The sequence below is a fragment of the Myotis lucifugus genome, unplaced genomic scaffold, assembly GCF_000147115.1.
Source record: "Myotis lucifugus unplaced genomic scaffold, Myoluc2.0 scaffold_133, whole genome shotgun sequence".
Classification (NCBI taxonomy): domain Eukaryota; kingdom Metazoa; phylum Chordata; class Mammalia; order Chiroptera; family Vespertilionidae; genus Myotis; species Myotis lucifugus.
Window position 1 is genome coordinate 627450 of NW_005871181.1, and position 20721 is coordinate 648170.

Below are 20721 nucleotides of genomic sequence, written 5' to 3' on the forward strand. Positions count from 1 at the left end.
TAGTTTAAGTTTAAAAAATTTGGCTCTCAAAAGAAATTTCAATTGTTGTACTGTTGATATTTGGCTCTGTTGACTAATGAGTTTGCTGACCACTGCCCTAGATGGAGTTGGGTGCCCTTCCTGTGCTCTACCCAGCACTCCCACAATGCTATATATTTATCTCTATTAGAGTTAAACATAGTTGTTAAATATGATACATAGAAACTCAGAGTTAAATATAGATGAGAAAACAGAGGCCCATAAAAGGTGATGTTACTGTAAACATCCAATCTCATTTTTGTATGTATTATAAAAATAGAGATATTATAGTTTATGTATTTGATGATTACAGAAAAAAGGGCATTAAGTAGAATAAAGAGTTTATGTAAAGGCACATTATAGCCCCGTGAGAATAGAGGTTGCTCAAGTTAGTTAACAAAAGTTTATAAATACCTTATTCCTGTGATACTAACTCTGAAGAGTTAACTCTTTGTAAATTTGATGTTATATTTTGACTGTATACTTTATCTTAATCATGGCAACAGTAATTTAAACATATAATAAAACTTAAGCTAATTAAAATAAATTGTTTTAAAAACTGAAAGGAATAATCTAATTAAAATTAAACACGGGGCTCTCAAACTGTTATTATTAAAATGAAAGGGAATTAAAGTTTCATGAGTTATTGTTTATAATTCTAATATCTTTGAAACCCTTAGTACATAGTTTATTTGAAACTATAAACAGGTCAAATGATATATAAGTGCTTCTAAATAATATTCCAAGTAAAGTTCAATGTAAGGAATTTAAACAAAAGGAAAAAAAATTAAATTTCCAACATTTGAAGGTCTTACCTATTAATATTCTATTCTTCTTGATGCCACTTTTTACTTCATCATTAATCAAGTCTGTGAGCACCTGACACATCACATCGATGGAATCAAGGTGCTCTGGGCAGTCGTTAGATATTTTAAATCTGTCGAACCACACATTGGAGATTCCTCCTTTCATAGGAGTATAGGGTCTGTTTAAAACCAAAGAAAAGAAAAAGGGGATGACATTAAGGTAGATTTTTTAATTTCTAAAATCTAAGGTAGATTTTTTAATTTCTAGTGTTTTGAATTAATCATTTCAATTTCCTCCAAGTTTTATAAATTGAAAAATTCCTATTAAAAGCACCCCCATGTATATGGCATTAGCTCACCTATACGTATTGATTCCATTAACATTTACTAATACCAGTACATGTTTTAGTTTCTCCATCTTTAAGATTCATAAATTTTCCAAAAATCCTTACAAAAATTGAATTTTATATATATATATATATATATATCTTATATATATATAATGTATGTACATAGTATGTGTATATTTTTCATCAGATATACTATGTTTTTAAAATTTTCTGCATTATTTTTCCCCTTTAATGTAAGAATCAATATTTTAGTATACACAGCTAACTGAATGTTTGTCCATGCAAAATATTCAATACCCCAAGAGTGAAAAAGAATTCAGTGAAGTGCTTTTAAAAGTTGCTTAATTTGCAGCACTCAAGTATCAAAGGTGAGCTAATAATTTGGGTCTCAAATTGGGTGCTTTGTTGGACTTATAAGACATTTTATGTAATAAGATGCTCTGAATTGGTATCTTGTTGAACACGGTTACTCTTATAAAATTCTTTACATTTTTGTAAAGTTGGGATGGTTCCAGTACTAGTGAATCTTAACCCATTCACAGGATATTCATACTCTGAATGAAGTTAAAGTGCCAAAGGTACCCATCACGATGTGAAAGGAATGTAAACCAGTGATGACCACAGATGCAGAATTCCTCCTACATCTACTCCCTGGCCCATCCATTTGGGTCAGCTGCATACTCTCACCTCCAGAATCAGTGAGACAGTGTGAAAGGTACACCAGAGCAAAACATTGGAGGCTGCGAGACACCAGCTGAACCCTGATGGTGCTTCCCTTCATCTTCTCTAGTGAAACCCCGTGGAACCTCAGCGACCCCGGGAGCTATAAATATTGAATTCTCATTCTCTTATCCACTGTATCAAAAGGACCCTCAATCTGTGCAAATCTGCCTTGGGAAGCATCCAAGCTTTTAGACCAATGGGTAGGACTGAAGGGGGCAGGAGAGCGACACCATCATTATTCTGTATTGATCAGACCAATCCAAAATACATGGGCATCCACTTTGGGAGCCAGGAAATCAAGAGGAAGACATTTGGAAAGTTTCTCAGACAAATTGAAAGAAATCTGGAAATAAGAACTCATCTACACAGGATCTTTTATTTACTAAAATAGAACCATGTTATAAACATGACTTTGCAACATGCTTTCTAAAACTTGAATGTATATCTTGCCCATCTGGCGTGGCTCAGTGGTTGAGCATCGACCTATGAGCCAGGAGGTTGAGGTTCAATTCCTGGTCAGGGCACATGCCCAGGTTGTGGGCTTGATCACCAGTGTGGGGCGTGAAGGAGGCAGCTGATCAATGATTCTCTCGCATCATTGATGTTTCTCTCTCTCCTTCTCCCTTCCTCTCTGAAGTCAAAAAAAAATTTATTTAAAAAACACCCCACAACATTAAACAAAACAAAACTGGAAAGTATATCTTGAATATCCCTATAAAATGTTATATAAAAACCTAGCATTTTCTGTTTATGACGATACATGATATATATATATATCTGTGTGTGTATGTGTGTTGCTTTGTTATTTTTCATATAAATCTTATTTTTTGCACCATTTCTCTTCACCACTCTCACTCCCCCCACACCTTGCCCTTTACCCTAGGTTTTTCTGCCAAGGACTATTTGTATATTTATAACATCATTCGAGGGCCATACAAAATGATCAACTTAAAAATTAGCCTGTCACAGAAAACACCAAAGACTCCATCAAAAAAACTACTAGACTTAATAAATGAATTCGGCAGTGTAGCAGGTTACAAAATTAACACTCAGAAATCTATGGCTTTTTTATACACCAACTAGAGAACTGGTGCACGGATTTGCGCACCGTGGGGTTCCTCAGCCTGACCTGTGCCCTCTTGCCGCTCCCACTCATCCCAGCCCTGCTGCACCTACTGCTGCTGCTTGGTAGCGCGCTGCCACGGAGATGGGAGAGGCTCCTGCCGCCTCAGGGGAGCTTGCCAGCAGTGAACCTAGTGTCTGGTGCCTATCAGTCAGCTGAGCGGCGCTCCCACTGTTGGGAGCGCACTGACCACCAGGGGGCAGATGCTGCATTGAAAATCTGCCTCCTGGTGGTCAGTGCATGTCATAACGACCAGTCACTTAGGCTTTTATATATATACTAGAGGCCTGGTGCACAAAAATTTGTGCACTCGGGGGGGTCCCTCAGCCCGTCCTGTGCCCTCTCGCAGTCTGGGACCCCTCGGGAGATAACGACCTGCTGGCTTAGGCCTGCTCCCGGGTGGCAGAGGGCAGGCCCAATCCCTAGGTGCAGCCCCTGGTCGGGCTCAGAGCAGGGCCGATTGGGGAGTTGGGGCGCTGCCCGTCATGCACAGAGCAGGGCGGATCGGGAGGTTGCGATGCCACCCCTAGTCACGTTCAGGGTACAGCCGATTGGGGGGTTGGGGCACCGCCCCCTGTTACACTCAAGGCAGGGTCGATAGGGAAGTTGCGGCGTCACCCCCTGTCACGCACAGAGCAGGGCCAATCGGGGTTGGGGCGCTGCCCCCTGTCACGCACAGAGCAGGGCCCATCAGGGGGGTTGAGGCTCCGTACCCTGTCACGCACAGAGCAGGGCCCATCAGGGGGTTGGGGAGCTCCCCCCTGTCACGCACAGAGTAGGGCCGATAGGGGAGTTGGGGCACCGCCCCCTGTCACACCCAGAGCAGGGCGGATCAGGGGGTTGGGGCACCACCCTCTATCACCCACAGAGCAGGGCTGATCAGGGGGTTGGGGCGCCACCATTGTCACACTCAGGGCAGGGCCGATGGGGAGGTTATGGCTCTACCCCGTCACACATAGAGCAGGGCCCGGGGGGGAGGGGGGGCAGTTGGGGCGCCGCACCCTGTCACACACAGAGCCGCAGGGCCGATCAGGGGGGTTGGGGAGCTCCCCCCCTATCAGGCACAGAGCAGGGCTGATCAGGGGATTGGGGCGCCTTCCCCCTGTCACGAACAGAGCAGGGCGGATAGGGAGGTTGTGGCCCCGCCCCCTGTCACACACAGAGCCGCAGGGCGATCAGGGGGTTTGGGCGCTGCCCCCGTCACACTGATCCTGGTGCTGGGAGGCATATTACCCTTTTACTATATAGGATAGAGGCCTGGTGCATGGGTAGGGGCTGGCTGGTTTGCCCTGAAGGGTGTCCTGGATCAGGGTGGGGGTCCCCACTGGGGTGCCTGGCCAGCCTGGATGAGGGGATGATGGCTGTTTGCAGCTGGTCACACACTCTTCAGGGTGGGGGTCCCCACTGGGGTGCCTGGCCAGTCTGGGTGAGGGGCTGAGGGCTGTTTTCAGGCTGGTGGGTGACTGAAGCTCCCAACCGCTCCTTTTTTTCTTTTTTTTTTATTCTGGACCAAGGCCTCTGCTGCTGAAAGCAGGTATCTGGTTTGTTTCAGTTCTATAATCGAAACACTGTATCATCTCCAGCTCTGAGATCCCGGCCGGCTGAAAGCTGGTTTCTGGGGTTTTGTTTAGCTTCTATATTTGTTACAATGTTTCAAACTGCCAGCTAAGAGGCCGGCAAGGCAGGCGGGGAACATTGGAGTCCGCAGTCACTGGAGCAAGCAAGCCTCATGTTCGCTTCCAGCTGCCTGGCTGCCGGCCGCCATCTTGACTGGCAGTTAATTTGCATATCTCCCTGATTAGCCAATGGGAAGGGTAGCGGTTGTACGCTAATTACCATGTTTCTCTTTTATTAGATAGGATATATAGATAATGAACTCATAGAAAGAGAAACTAAAAAAAAAATCCAATTTATCATTGCACCAAAAAAAATTAAGATACCTAGGAATAAACTAAACTAAGGCTGTAAAAAGACCTGTAGTTGGAAAACTACAGGACGTTGAAAAAAGAGATAGAGGAAGACATAAACAAATGGAAGTATATACCATGTTCATGGATAGGTAGAATCAACATCATTAAAATGTCCAGACTATCCTACCCAAAGCAATTTATAGATTCAATGCAATCCCCATTAAGATACTAAAGGAATATTTCACAGACCTAGAACTAACTTTCCAAAAATTCATAAGGAATAAAAAAAGACCCCAAATAGCTGCAGCCATCCTGAGAAAGAACAAAGTTGGAAGGATCACAATACCAGATATCAGGCTGTATTACAAAACCACTGTCCTTAAAACTGCCTGGTACTGGCACAAGAACAGACATATAGATCAATGAAACCAAACAGAGAACCCAGAAATCAACCAAGCCATTATGCTCAATTAATATTTGACAAAGGAGACAAGAGCATACAATGGAGTCAAGACAGTCTCTTCAATAAATGGTGTTGAGAAAATTGGACAGCTATATGCAAAAAAATGAAACTAGATCACCAACTTACACCATACACAAAAATGAACTCAAAATGGATAAAGTACTTAAACGTAAGATGGGAAACCATAAAAATCTTAGAAGAAGCCATAGGCAGCAAAATATCAGACATATGTCGTAGCAATATCTTTAGCAATACAGACACCATGGCAATGGGAACTAAGGAGAAAATAAACAAACGGGACTACATTAAAATAAATAGCTTCTTGCTCAGCAAAAGAAACCATCAACAAAACAACAAGAAAGCCCACTGCATGGGAGAACATATTTGCCAATGTTATATCCGATAAGGGTTTAATCTCCAACATTTACATGGAACTCATACAACTCAACAAAAGGAAGATAAACAATCCAATCAAAAAATGGGCAAAGGACCTAATAGGCCCTCTGAGAAAGAGGACATACAGAAGACATATGAAAACATGCTCAAAGTCACTAATCATCCGAGAGATGCAAATCAAAACAACGAGGTACCATCTCACACCTGTCAGAATGGCTATCATCAACAAATAAAAAAATGACAAGCTGGAGAGGATGCGGAGAAAAAGGGACTCTCTTGCACTGCTGGTGGGAATGCATACTGGTGCAGCCACTGTGGAAAACAGTATGGAGTTTCCTCAAAAAATTAAAAATGGAACTCCCATTTGACCCAGTAATCCCACTTCTAGGAATATATCCCAAGAAACCAGAAACACCAATCAGAAAGGATATACGCACCCCTATGTTCATAGCAGCACAATTTACAATAGCTAAGATTTGGAAATAGCCTAAGTGCCCATCAGCAGATGAGTGGATTAAAAAACGGTGGTACATCTACACAATGAAATACTACGCTGCGATAAAAAAAAGAACTCGTACCATTTGCAATATCATGGATGGACTTGGGGAGCATTATGCTAAGCAAAATAAGCCAGTTGGAGAAAGATAAATATCACATGATCTCACTCATTTGTGGAATATAATGAACAACATAAAGTGATGAACAAAAATAGAGCCAGAGAAAAGAAATATTTTAGAATATAATAGAAGTAATACTGTTATTTGCAGTTTTTAATATTTCCTACAACTTTTGTGATATTATACTATGTTAGTACAGTTTTGGTAATATTATATTTAAAATCTTTTTTTTCTTGAAATATTAATGTTTATTGCATGTAATATAATTATATTTAAAAGTTTTTCTTGAAATATTGTTTATTGCATGTAACATATTTAAAATCATTTTTCTTGAATTATTAATGTTTATTGCATGTAAATTATTATATTTAAAATCATTTTTCTTGAAAAAAATTAGCCTGCTATATTTCATCAAATATTTAATTAACTCACCTCTAATGCCTTGTCAGGCCCAGACCAAATGATTTTGCGGACTGTACACAGCCCATGGGCTGGACATTCCCCAGCCCTGCACTAGGTAAACCATTTTTATTATCTAAAATATATACTTGAATGTTTTTCTTGTATGTACATTAAAATAAGCATCTTGTCAGGACACTTCTTAGAGCACTATTGCTTTTCAAAAATTAAACAGCCTATTTGGTTTTCTTGTGTGCCTTTTCTCTTTACCTCATGGAAATCTTTCCACCGGCTATAGTTGTACCCCATCATTTTAAATGGCTATGTAATCTATCTATGTAAAGCCTAAGCAACCGTTATGACCAGACGACCAGTCAGTAGCTATGATGTGCACTGACCACAGGGGGCATACGCTCAACGCAGGAGCTGTCCCCTGGTTGTCAGTGCGCTTCCACAGCCAACCTCCTGTGGTCCCTCCCCCTGGCTGGCAGGCCCCGATCGGCCCCGATAGGGACTGGGCGAGATGGCCCTGATAGGGACTGGGTGAGATGGCCCCGATTGGCCCTGATCACTGACCAGGCCGAGGGACCCCACCTGTGCATAAATTCGTGCACCGGGCCTCTAGTATCTTATGATAAACATGGTCCACAGTGTAGTCAACCATCCCCCTACTAATTGGCATTTATTTGGTACTCAAGTTTTAGCCACTAAGAATGTTACATTAAATATATTTGTATATGTGTTTTTATCTACTGGAACTTTTATTCCTATGAAAGAGTCTAAAAACAGGTCTGCTGGATTGAAAGGTATAATTTTTATCTTAAAAGGTGTTTTAAAGTAATTTCCATAAAGGCTCTAAGTCAGTGGTTCTCAACCTTCTGGCCCTTTAAATACAGTTCCCCATGTTGTGAGCCAACCATAAAATTATTTTCGTTGCTACTTCATAACTGTAATGTTGCCACTGTTATGAATCGTAATGTAAATATCTGATATGCAGGATGGTCTTAGGCGACCCATGTAAAAGATTCGTTCGACTGCCAAAGGAGTCGCGACCCACAGCTTGAGAACCACTGCTCTAAGTTAACCTTTCAACAGGAAAAGATAATAGCCTTTTGCCCACAGCCCTAAAAGCATCGGTGCTAACACCCTTTAAAATGCTACCTCTGAAGGGTATCAACTATCGTTTTAAAATCAACTTTATGGAGGAATAATTTAAAGATATAAAAGTACACATTTTAAGTATATAGTTCAAAGACTTGACAATGTAACCACCACTGCCACAATGATACAGAACATTCCCTTTCTCAGAAAACCCCTTCATGTCTCTTGGCAAGCGATTTGCATTCCCTTCCCAGGCAACCACTGGGGATTTTCTCTCTACAGATCAGTGCTGCCTCTTCTAGAACGCCACACACATGGAATTACCTGGTCATATCATTTGCTTGTTTCTACTGTGCTTTTAAGTTTTTAGTAATTTAGAAGAGTGCTTTATTATTGGCACTTAAATATATAAAATACCAGTATATTTCACAATCTAGAACAAATACTCCAAAAATTTATATGGAACCTATAAAGACCCAAATGGCTGCAGCAATCTTGAGAAAGAAGAACAAAGTTGAACACAATACCGGATATCAAGAAACCCAAAACACCAATCAGAAAGAATGTATGTACCTCTATGTTCCTAGCAGCATAATTTACAATAGCTAAGATCTGGAAACAGCCCAAGTGCCCATCAGTAGATGAGTGGATACAAAGCTACTGTAATCAAAATAGCATTGTATTGGCACAAGAACAGGTAATAAATCAATGGAATGGAATAGAGACCCCAGAAAGTGACCCCAAGCCATTACACTCAATTAATATTTGACAAAGGAGGAAAAACATACAATGGAGTTAAGACAGTCTCTTCAATAAATGTTGCTGGGAAAATTGGACAGATACATGCAGAAAAATGAAACTAGACCACCAACTTACACCATATTCAAGAATAAACTCAAAATGGATAAAAGACAAATATAAGTCGTGAAACCATAAAAATCCTAGAAGAAACCATAGGCAGCAAAAACTCAGACATCTCTTATAGCAATATGTTTATGGATATATCTCCGAGGGCAAAGGAAACTAAGGATAAAATAAACAAATGGGTCTACATCAAAATAAAAGGCTTCTGCACAGCAAAAGAAACTGTCAACAAAATGGAATGGGAGCCCACTGTATGGGAGAATGATACATCTGATAAAGGTGTAATATCCAAACTATATAAGGAACTCATACAACTTAACAAAAGGAAGATGAACAATCCAATTAAAAAATGGGCTAAGGACCTAAATAGACATTTCTCCAAGTGGCCATAAAAATGGCCGAGACATGAAAAAAATGCTCAAAGTCACTAATCATCAGAGAGATGAAAATTAAAACAATGAGATATCACCTCACACTCATCAGAATGGCTATCATCAACAAATCAACAAATGACAAGTGCTGGCAAGCATGTGGAGAAAAGGGAACCCTACTACACTGCTGGTGGGAATGCAGACCAGTGCAGCCACTATGGAAAGCAGTATGGAGTTTCCTCAAAAAATTAACTCTGGAACTGCCATTTGACTCAGTGATCCCACTTCTAGGAATATATCCTAAGAAACCCAAAAATACCAATCAGAAAGAATGTATGCACCTCTATGTTCCTAGCAGCATAATTTACAATAGCTAAGATCTGGAAACAGCCCAAGTGCCCATCAGTAGACAAGTGGATAAAAAAGCTGTGGTACATTTACACCACGGAATACTATGCAGCAGTAAAAAAGGATCTCTTACCCTCTGAGACAGCATGGAGGGACCTGAAGAGTATTATGCTAAGTGACATAAGCCAGTCAGAGAAAGACAAGTATCAGATGATCTCACTTATATGTGGAATCTAGTGAACAAAATAAACTGATGAATAAAATAGATCCAGAGACACAGAAGCATGGAACAAACTGTGAAATCTCAAAGGGAAGGTGGGGGAGGGTGGAACATATGGAACACAAGATTTTCTTCTGATTGTTTTCGTTTTTACATTTAAATCTTGAATTTTTCTGGTATATATTCGTGCATAAAGTGACTAAGGGTTCAAGTTAATCTTTTATATGGATAGTCAATTGGGCCTATAGGTACAACTATTAAAGAAAAAAACAAACACCTTCCCTCACAAAGGCAAAATTCCATCTTTGCTATTTATTTAATTCTATAGTTCTGAGTTAGCTAGTCTCTCTCACCCAGGTTCTATGAGAGAATTAAGCTCTGATGCTTAATACATACACTATGTATAATAAATGGCTTCTCTCTAATGCATCTAGAATGGTGCTAGTTCCATACTGTCCTTGGGAAAACCAAGAAAATAGTTACTCAAATCATTTTTTTGTGTTTTGAGATTCAGGTGAAAACATGAGTTGAGAAGGCTCTATTCTTGTTGCTGTTCTACTGCTCTACACTGCGTTAGGGTCCTACCAACTACATTTCAGTGGTTTCCCAGTATGCTCTGAGGGGGTAATATAGATCCCCTCTCCTATCATCAGCACCTGACTTGTCCTGCCTATTCTCAGGCATCCGTTCTTCTTTACCCACCTAAAAAAATTATCAAATATTTAGTCAATTTTAAAATAATTTAAAATAATTCTCCTTAAAAAAATCCTTGTGGGATTTTAATGAATCTTGCATGACTGCCTGGGAATTTGCATTTTATGACATAGGTCTGAGAGGGGAGATTTTTGCAGACTAGTTTCTCCCAGGACTGGCCCATTCTGATGCTCATCTAAGGGTCCTCCTGCCTCGGTCCCAGGCTCTCAGTGGTGCAGAGATCAAACCCTGCACTGGCTCATACTGGGGCTCCAATGGAGCCTAAATTCTCTCGCACTCCTGCAACCCTCCTGACCTCAGAAGCCTCTGTTCAAGAGTGGTAAATAAAGTGGAATCAGAAGGGGAGAGAAGATTGAAAGCATTCAAGCCTCTCACATCCCAGAATCCCTTTCTCAGGATTAACTTTCTTCAAGTCCTCTGAAAATGAAGGCAGGTACTTTCCACCTCGTATTAACGTCACTGCCAGACAAAATGAAATTCCAGACTGGATTCAATTTGTCATGAAAACCACAGTGATCTTCTGAATGAAAACTGAACATATCACTCACTTTAAAGGTGAATTCGACGGTTATTCGCTTGAATTATTTCTACTTCCCTTTTCATTTTATTCTGCTCTTTCTCTAAGTGTTTATTTGTCTGCCTAAGCACTTAAGTAAGGATGATATCATAGGCTAAGATATGAATCATTCTGGGAACTCAGCCATTAATAGAAAAAATGACACTCATTTAACTTTTTGTCTCTGACAGTGCCTTACTTAATTAGGGATTGATGCTCCATGGAGGTGAAATCCCAATGTAAGTTTTACTAATATGGTTGCTTTTGGTTCTATTATCTAAGAAAATTAAAATTCTGTTCAAAGAAGATAATGGTAAAATTTACTGAGGCAAGGAATACTTTAGAACTTTTCTGTTGTGAAAACGTAATCAAGAATAATTCTAAGATGTTAGAATAACTGTTAAATAAAGCATAAAAGTAAGATTGTTTTTTAAAACAGCTAACAAACTGGTACATATGTTATACTCATTTACCTTCCTCAAATAAATCACTTTATTAGCTGGTATAAAAGAGCTCAGACATTACCACAATAAATAAATATGTTAGGCAGAGAACATCTGTGTGGCTCCTAAATCAATCAATCAATCAAACTATTACACACTGGCAAAATATTAAGCTGGAATAAAATGCCCAGAGTTGACAGCAACAAAAAAAGAGTTGACATTCAGCCTGATACCAAGTTCTGTTTTGATCTTTGTTCCCTACAAGTCATAACATCGAAAGTTCATTCATAACCTTTAAGATAATGTCATCTGACTCAGTTTTCCTCTCTATCCTCATTTCACGGTGCTTGCCCAGTGTCCACACTCCCCTCCTGCTTTCCTTCAAACAGGACAGCTCGTTCCTGATCCAAGGGCTTTGCATTTGATATTCCCCTAGCTGGAATGCTCTTTGCCACATCCCTGCATGGCGGGCTCAACCCAACTGTCACTACCACAGGGGAACCTTCTTTGACCCTACAATTTACAGTGTATCTCCCTTCCACCCTATAATGCAGACATATAATCTCCCTATCCCATTATCCTACTTAACTGTACAGAATGTATCACTATTTGAAATTAATATACTTAATTTCTCTCTCCTTTTTTCTATTTCTGTATGAGTTCCCTAAGAGTGGGGACTTACTTTCCTAAAGGGATATCCCCAGTGCCAAGAACAAATATTTGCTGAATAATGGATGTCAATAATCATTCATGTCACTTGGATAATTTGTATCAGCTAGAAATAAGAAAATATCTAAAACTTTTATTTTGCTCTGAATTTCTTTTCCCTTTAATTCTTCTAAAATCCATATTCTAATTTCTAGGAAAAGGTCAATTTTTCTTTTGTTGCTTTTTCAAAAAAGAACATGTTTCTAAGAAAACAAGTTTTTACATACTAATAAGTATTTAAATATGCTGTTTACTAACCAAACAAGTAAAGCTATTTTGAAGACCTAAATCAAAAGTGCCTAACACTGTTTTGGAAAACATGTTTAATGAAAAATATAAACATGCAATTCATGTGAAAAAACAGTGAATCAAAAAGTAGAAGCACTATGCAAAACTTGTAACTTAAAAATTTTTTTAAAACACCAAGAGAAACTACATATCATCATATAAATTATTAATGGCTTGTTAAAAAATTGTTATTATTTTTTAAATGGAAATTCTAATGAACTCAAACCAAGAAAAACTCTAATTACAAATACAATTAAAGTATGTCACAGAAATAAAAATATTTATTGAGCACTTCAGTTAAATAGAGTCCAAATTAACATAATGAAAAAATGAAGCAATATTTTCCATTTAAATCAACACAATAAGCTAATTGCTGACTTTTACTTAATATGCTCCTAACTGAGCTGATTAAAACTATTAAGTAAGACTAAGGAAAGCAATACCTTATAGCCAAATGGCACTTTACAATTTAATCAGAACATACTGATATGCTTTAACAGACCACAACGGGGTAAATATAATATGCTACTGTTCTCCTCTTTAAATTCTTTCAAGTATGTGTCACATATTATTTGAAAGCAAATATTATAACCTTGTTTGATAGAGTTTTCAGTTTGCAGATGATATACATATGACAAGTATAACATAAAGAGGGGAGGATAAAGGATTCTGTATGGCTGTAAGGTTTCTATATTTCATGTAAAGTGATTAAAAAAACAACAACACTAAATAGGTAAAAGCTTTGATAAATATCTTATACCCCTTAAGCAATAAGGAAAAAATTAAGAATAGATAAATGAACATGGAGTATTAAAAAAATTCAAATAATAATAAAAGAAAATGGAAAGAGAAAAGCAGAAAATAAACAGACTTAAATGCAAACATATCAATAGTTACATTAAATGCAAATGGTCTAAATAAATACTTAAAAGACAGAGACTATTTAGATTGCTTAAAAAAAAATAAAGCCCAAATAAATATTGTCTATAAGAAACCCACATTAAATATAATGATATAGATAGGTTAAAGGTAAAAAGACGAAGAAATACATACTATGTAACACTCCTCAAAGGAAAGCAAAAGGATGGAAAAACAGTATAACGTAGGAAGGCAGATATACACTATATTATTATTAAACAAAGTACATGTCATGTCCAGGTATTAGTAGGGATAAAAATTCCCATTTTATAATATAAAAGTAGCTACTAATGAGGAAGACAACAATCCCACACAGGCACACACCTAATAATATCACTTAAAAACATACCTAGAGAAAGAACTAAGGGAAGGAACAGACTAATCTATAATCATAATTGGAGATTTTAATACCCATTCTTCAGTACCTAATAAAACAATTTAGGAGATTCCAAAATGTTGTAGAGTAAGTGGAAGCTACTCTGACACTCTCCCAGGACCAAACTGGAAATACAATTAAAATACAGGAGAACTACCATGAAAATTCAGCTGAAGATTCGCTGGAGAGAACCCTGATAACCAAGGACGGAAAATGGAGACTGCAAGGAGACTGGTAGGAAGTGCACCAATGGGAAAGGGGTGGCTGGGCTCCTGCACACAGCAGCTGAAGGTCTGGAGAAATCTCAGCTGCGGGGGAGCAATCTGCAGGGCCAGGAGAAGTGGAGTCCTGTAGGCCATGCTTGAGACAAAGTTTAAGATAAGAGCTCCAGAGAACGCTTTACAAAGAGGGAATAAATTACTCACCTCTCAAAACTTGGCCCGACAGTGTAATCACCAAATAAATAAAGTCTTTTTAAAAAGGTATCCCAATTTAAAATACAGAATTAAGCTTAAAGAATGTGTAGCCGGTACATCTATATATGTATGCTGTATGCCAAAGAGCTATCCTGAGCATTGAGATCAATTACTGCTTACCTGGCAGGAGCTGTTGGATAAATAATTTTTATGTGTTGGAATGTTAAATCTTGATTTAAAACCTGCTTGATCCACCTTCTCAATCCTTGTCCAGAATCACCTGATGAATAAAAAAAATCTAGATTAGGATAAAACATTTTGACAATACGGTGTATTTAAAAACTGTCTAAAACTTTCATGTCATACAGAGGATGGAACAAGGAAAAAAAAATCTCCATACATAAAAGTAACTGCAGAAACTGATTTATCAATATGAACTGATCAGGCATCAATGGGTAGGAATAATTTTGATTACTCCTAATTTCACCATTGATCACTTTAAAGACTTTATTTAAGCTTGAGTTGTAAGTTTCCTCATTTCTTTAAAGGTTATAATAGGAACAAATAAATGAAGTAAATAAATTTTTTTAAATAAAAATTCTATTTTGTTCTGACTTTAAATAACCATTTCTTATCTTTACTCTTAAAGATAGTTAATTCCTGTCGAAACTGGTTTGGCTCAGTGGATAGAGCGTCTGCCTGCAGACTGAAGGGTCCCGGGTTCGATTCCGGTCAAGGGCATGTACCTGAGTTGTGGGCACATCCCCAGTGGGGAGTGTGCAGGAGGCAGCTGATCGATGTTTCTCTCTCATCGATGTTTCTAACTCTCTGTCTCTCTCCCTTCCTCTCTGTAAAAAATCAATAAAATATATTTTTAAAAAAATAGTTAATTCCTAAAGTGCTTATAAACTTTTATAGTTGGAACAACCAAAAACTATTTTCTTGGTTAAAATAATAAAATCCTTCAAAAGGGGTATTCAGCATGTTTGTATTTTTAAACTCAAGAAATTAGAATTTAATTTTGAGAACATGTTTACATGACCTAAAATAATGATTATATGTTCCAAGGCTAAAAAATCACCAAAATTCATGCAAGAATAAATGTATGTGTATATCCATTAAAAAAAATGAATATAGCCCATCTTATACTATCCTGAAGAGGAAACTTAAACGGTAACAACTTTAATTTTTTAATCAATCAATTCAGTAAGACATCAATTCAAAAAACACCTACTGAATACCTATTAATGTATCAGGCACTGTGTTCACTGCTAGAGGCAGTGATGGGAAGGTGAGGGGGGAAAGAACCCTTATCCTCCTGGAGTATAAGTTCAGTGTTGGAAACGGACATTAGTCCAATAATCATATACATGTATGTGAAAGACATGTAACCACTGCAAAAACGAGACGTGTGGTGCTGCCAGGGTTTACGGTCTTCAGAAATGACCCCGTTAAGGAGTTCAGGAGTAACTTCGCTGGAATACAAGCTCTGCAAGGATCATTCTGTGTTTTATCCACTGAGTCACCTGTTCACTTAATGCTTACAACAGGACTGACACAAACCGGGCGTCCCACGGGTAGTTGTGGAATGGTGTGAACCCAAATCTACAGGATGGTGGGAAGAGCATCTCAGATACAGCATAAGGCCAACGCGAAGACCCTCCTTAGGAAGGAGCAGTATGACATCTAAGCACTGAATAGCAGAAAATGAAAGGAAGAGCAGTGAATGGGAGATGAGGTTAGAGACACCCATTTAAAAATAACTGTAATAAAGAGTTTGGCTGGCCTTTGTCCCCAGTTCCTAAGAGAGAGGTAACCTCTAAACCCTTAGAATTTCCTGAGCGATTAGAGTGTCTTTGTTATTCATGGACGGGCCCGCAAACCACAGGATAGTTTCACTAAGATGACTCAGGGTGGGAGCTGGCCAGCCAGAAAGACCAACCATGTGATTAGAAGGTTGGGGCTTTGAACCATATGATATCAGTCTGACCTCCAGGGAATAGAGGAGGCTGGAGATTTGCGTTCAACGCCAAATCAATCATGTCTATGCAATAAAACCCAAATAAGAGCTCTGGATAAAAAGCTCAGGTGAAACTCCCTTTGTGACAATATTCTTTTGAGTATTGTCATACCTCAGTGCTGGGAGTTAATTCATTACTGAGGATGACAAAAGATTCAGGTTTAGAACCGTCCCAGGCTTTCCCTATACGGTTCTTCTTTTGGCGGGTTCTAACTTGTATCCTTACGCCATAATAAAGCTGTAATTATAAGAAAATAAATGCGGCTAGAGAAGCTGAAGGACATATATTACAGTGTCATCTGGGAAGCTGAACAAATCCTGAGAGCATAGAGAAGCTAGGAACAAATCCTGAGAGCATAGAGAAGCTAGGAATATTTTTTGGCAGGAAGGTGGCTCGCCTCTAAGGATCACCCTGGAAACTGTGAAGACAGAACTGAAGGACAAAAGATGTGGGAGACCAGTTAGGAGGCTACTGTTCAGGTGACAGATACTTAGACGAGGGGAACAGCAGTGGAGTATACAGAATTAGGAACTAGAGATATTAGGAGCTAAAATTAACAGAAATTGGCAAGATATGGGGGGGAGGGGGTTTCAATGGTGAAAGGTTTCAAGGCTGATGGTGAGGCTTTTGGCCAGGACACCTGGTGAACAATATAGTGCAGGGACAGGAAATGCATGGAGCAGCTACTCCTTATTCCTGCTTTTTTTTTTTTAATAGAACGTACTATCTCCTACTATATATTTCCTCCTGTAAACTCCAGGGGAGCAAGGATTTGTTTGCCTTGTTCATTGCTGTACACCCAGAGCTGAGAACAGTCCTTACACAGAGTGGCCATGTAACAGGTACTTCTTGAATGAGTGGATTAATGAATTAGTGATTACTAGGCTATTGGAGAAACATGTCTGGAGCTCAACGGTGACCTAAAATGGAGATGCACATCTGTGCTTCCTGTATTTAGGTAAAAATAGAATCTGTGGGCTTGTATGGAGGTTAGCCCAGGGAGAAAAATGTAGGATGAGAAGAGGACCTAGGACCAAATATTGAGGAATCTCAACATTAATAGCCAGAGGAGGACGAGGCTGCAAAATAAACCAGAAGAAGCGAACAGAGGTAGAAAGAACCAGGACAGTGTTTCAAGAAAGCCGAATGCTGCTGACAGTTCAAATAAGAGGAGACTGAAAAATGTCCATTACTTAGCAACCCTGGCAACTTTAAGAGCCAACCCAATCGGTTGGCCAAGGCTCACTGAGATAGGCAGGCTACTCCCTGGGCCCAGCTGGCAGGAAGCCAAGACCTTCCCTTCTCCTTACAACCAATCATCACCAGACTGAAGTACACTGCTGCCTGTAACATTTATTTTGTGTGTGTTTTTTGGCAGGGGGCGGGGTGGGGGCGGAAATTAAGTTTTTTTTCCCCTTGTTCACACATGAACACTAGCAAGAAAGACTATCCTTTCCTGACCTCCCCTCATTAAACTGCTAAAGAAACATACCCCTGGGTAGAGATATAACATGATACTGAGACACGTGACACATAAAGCATGTAGTCACACTGCGCAAGCACCAGAAAAACCTGGCCTCTACATCCTTAGCCGTCACTTTCCCCACCTAAGCCCCTTTAAACTTCTCCCTGCCTTTGTTCGAGGAGCAGCCGTGTTCTTTCCCTTGGTGGTGCTGGTTTCCTTGTGCACAAGTAAACCTCCTTTCTCTACATTGGTTTCTGGTGAGCGCTTCTGATTTCTATTCTGGGCAATAACAAGAACCCAGCGTGAGAGGGGTAGGACTCTCACCTGTGACCGGCAAGGCCTGGGTTCAATTCTCAGACAATGTACCAGGCTCTGCATTCGTTTCTGGTGATCTCTCTCCCGGGAGATCGCAAGAATCCAGGGTTTCAGTGACGTGACATGACCATATGTGGAGAAAGCAAGACATGCACAGTTTGGGCCTGCATGAACCTTGTAACTACTGTGGAGTACAGACATTAAATTAGGTCATTACAAATATCATGAACACCACTGAACTACAGTGTCCTAAGGAAATATATAACAGTGTATTAATGTCATCTGGGAAGCTGAACAAAGCTAGTTAACTATCATTTGTTTTCATCGTCCTGAGAAAAAGTACTTCTTTGGTATTTTAGTAGCAGGAAAGGCTCAAATTGATTTGGCTTTATATAACTTCCACTCCCTCCCATTCCTTCTATGGCTGCCATAAGTATTCTAGAAGAGAACCCCAAACTCTTAAGATTAAAACAAAACACCAGAAATGTGCCTCTAAATTCTTTTCATCAACCTTGAAAAGCAAAGCTGCATGCTACAGAACAACACCCATCCACCCAGTCGCCAAGTCCCCCTTTTAAGCCAGCACCTTATTCCAAGAGCATGGTAAAGCTATTAAAACTGGTTTACCCATATTTGGATTAACCAGAAGCCACACATCTCCTATCCCATAACCACAAATACCCAAGTTCAGTGTAAAATCATACTCCTAATAAGAGTTTTATTCGCTAAATGGAGCTCAAAATGTACAGAAATTGCATTTTAGTTGTAAAATGGGCAGAACTCGTTGGATAAATTCTTTAAGTACAAAGGGAAAAACATTTATATATATACATACACACACACACACACAAACACACAATGGACAACTCAGAGCTATATAGTTACAAGTTTTCAGAGCTATAAAGCTACAGGTTTTTAAAATGTCATCAATCTTGAAACTGAAAAAAAGCTAAGAATAGTTCATTTAAGCAAACTGGCCCAAGGAAAAACAGAACAAAAGCCTAGGAGCGTTACCTAAAAATACTGTAAAATAATCAACTTACGAAAAGGAGTATGGTGCTGGGGGGTTTCTGGGCGCTCATCAACGAAGACCCTTGGAGCCCTGAGCAAAATCAGTAATAGTCGCCCCCCTGTTACCTTGAGACACCTCACCTTCTAATTATGCTCCATCAGTCAAGTCTTTCCCTTTAAATGTCGTGGGCCCTTTTCTATTTCCAAAACGAAACATCCTATCCGTGGTCGGCAAACTTCGGCTTGCGAGCCACATGCGGCTCTTTGGCCCCTTGAGTGTGGCTCTTCCTAAGCCTTAGGAGTATCCTAATTAAGTTAATAACAGTGTACCTACCTATATAGTTTAAGTTTAAAAAAATTGGCTCTCAAAAGAAATGTCAATCGTTGTACTATTGGTATTTGGCTCTGTTGACTAATGAGTTTGCCGACCACTGTCCTAGTTCAATTTCTGTGTGTGTGTGTGTTTCACCTTACCTCTCCAGAACACTGATCCTGGCCTCAGACAGCTCTCTGTTCGAGCCCCAGCTCCTCCACTACTTAAAGGTGATAGCATCCACGTGACCCGAGGCCCGCTGCTCAACCAACTGAGACTCATTTCCAAAATGACAAGCCTTCCACCCGGGCCTGTTCCCAGGTGCCTCGCGAACCCCCTCCGCCATCCAGCCACCATCCTCCTGAAGGCGACCTAAGTCTCAGCTCCAAGGCCACGTTCCCAGCCAAATCGCTGGAGCCCTTCACCCTCCAAAAGCCTTTAAAAAAGGGCCAAACCCGCAGCTTTCCCCTCGCAATTCCCTGGGCAGTAAACCAGGCACCATCTTGTGACACCTCCCCCCTCCCCCCTTCACAGCTGACTCAAATGAATTGAATTGTTTTTTTAACTTGAGGCAGGCGGCCCCCTGCGAACACTGGCTGCATCTCATTTCTTAAACAACTCCCCCCACCCCCAAAAAACAGCCCCCAAAAAACAGAAAACCCCAAAACTAAACACCATCTCCCAAGAGCTTACCCTGGGCCAAGCACTAGGGACGCAAAGACTAAAACAAGGCTCCTTACTCCCCGAAAAGCTCAACATCCAGAGGGGAAGACAGACACGAGTGTGAATTACCGAGGAGTTTCAGAAACCTACAGAATGAAGGACACGATGCCAAAGGCAGGCGGACTTGGCTTTGTGCTGTACCTTGGGGTGCTTGGTGACAGCAAGGGGGGTGGGGGTGAAGGTGTTGGGAAAGGAAGTGGGGGGGGGGGAGCAGGAAAGAGATGAATAAAAATTATTTACGTTAACTGTGAGTCTCAATGGCCTACATCCCTGTGGGAGGCCGGAGGGAGCCATGGCAGGGAACCCACTGCTGCTGGAACCCGCAATCCCTCATGGACACCTGTTGCGGACGGAGGGCCGGACACCTAGGCCGGAAGCCAGGACGCAGGGCCGGTGACCCCAACAGAGAAGAAAGGAAGGCAAAGGGGGGCACCTGGGGCCCGGTGACCACGCTGCCCGCCTGTCCACGGAAGCGGGGCTACCGAGGGGCAGCCGCCCTCTCCGAGTCCGCCGGGCCCTATGGGGGAGCGGGGCCCGGCGCTGGCTCCGGCGGGGGCAACACTGGGGGGCAGGGTGGGAGGCGCGGGGAGGGTGTTCCCAAGGGGCAGGAATCAAGGACGTAAAACTGGGATCCACCTGAGCCGTGCAGGAAAATGAGGGAGGCGCTGTGCCTCCCCGCCGGCGACACCACGCACCGCTGCAGGCGAACTGACCCCGACACGGCCGCCATGGCTGCAGCCCCGCC

The 20721-nt window shown here is 40.6% G+C and overlaps 1 protein-coding gene across 1 annotated transcript in view; it reads right to left on the reverse strand.

The window, feature by feature from the left end:
* LYPLAL1 (lysophospholipase like 1) overlaps positions 1-20715 on the reverse strand; it is a 31805-nt gene extending 11090 nt beyond the window's left edge. Inside the window, exons 1-3 of the mRNA XM_006094310.3 lie at positions 20613-20715; positions 14309-14408; positions 834-1003 (exon numbers count right to left, since the gene is read on the reverse strand). Of these exons, the coding sequence (XP_006094372.1) occupies positions 834-1003; positions 14309-14408; positions 20613-20706 (364 nt within the window). The 5' untranslated portion in view covers positions 20707-20715. The remainder of the gene's footprint in view (positions 1-833; positions 1004-14308; positions 14409-20612) is intronic.
* Positions 20716-20721: the final 6 nt, after the last annotated feature.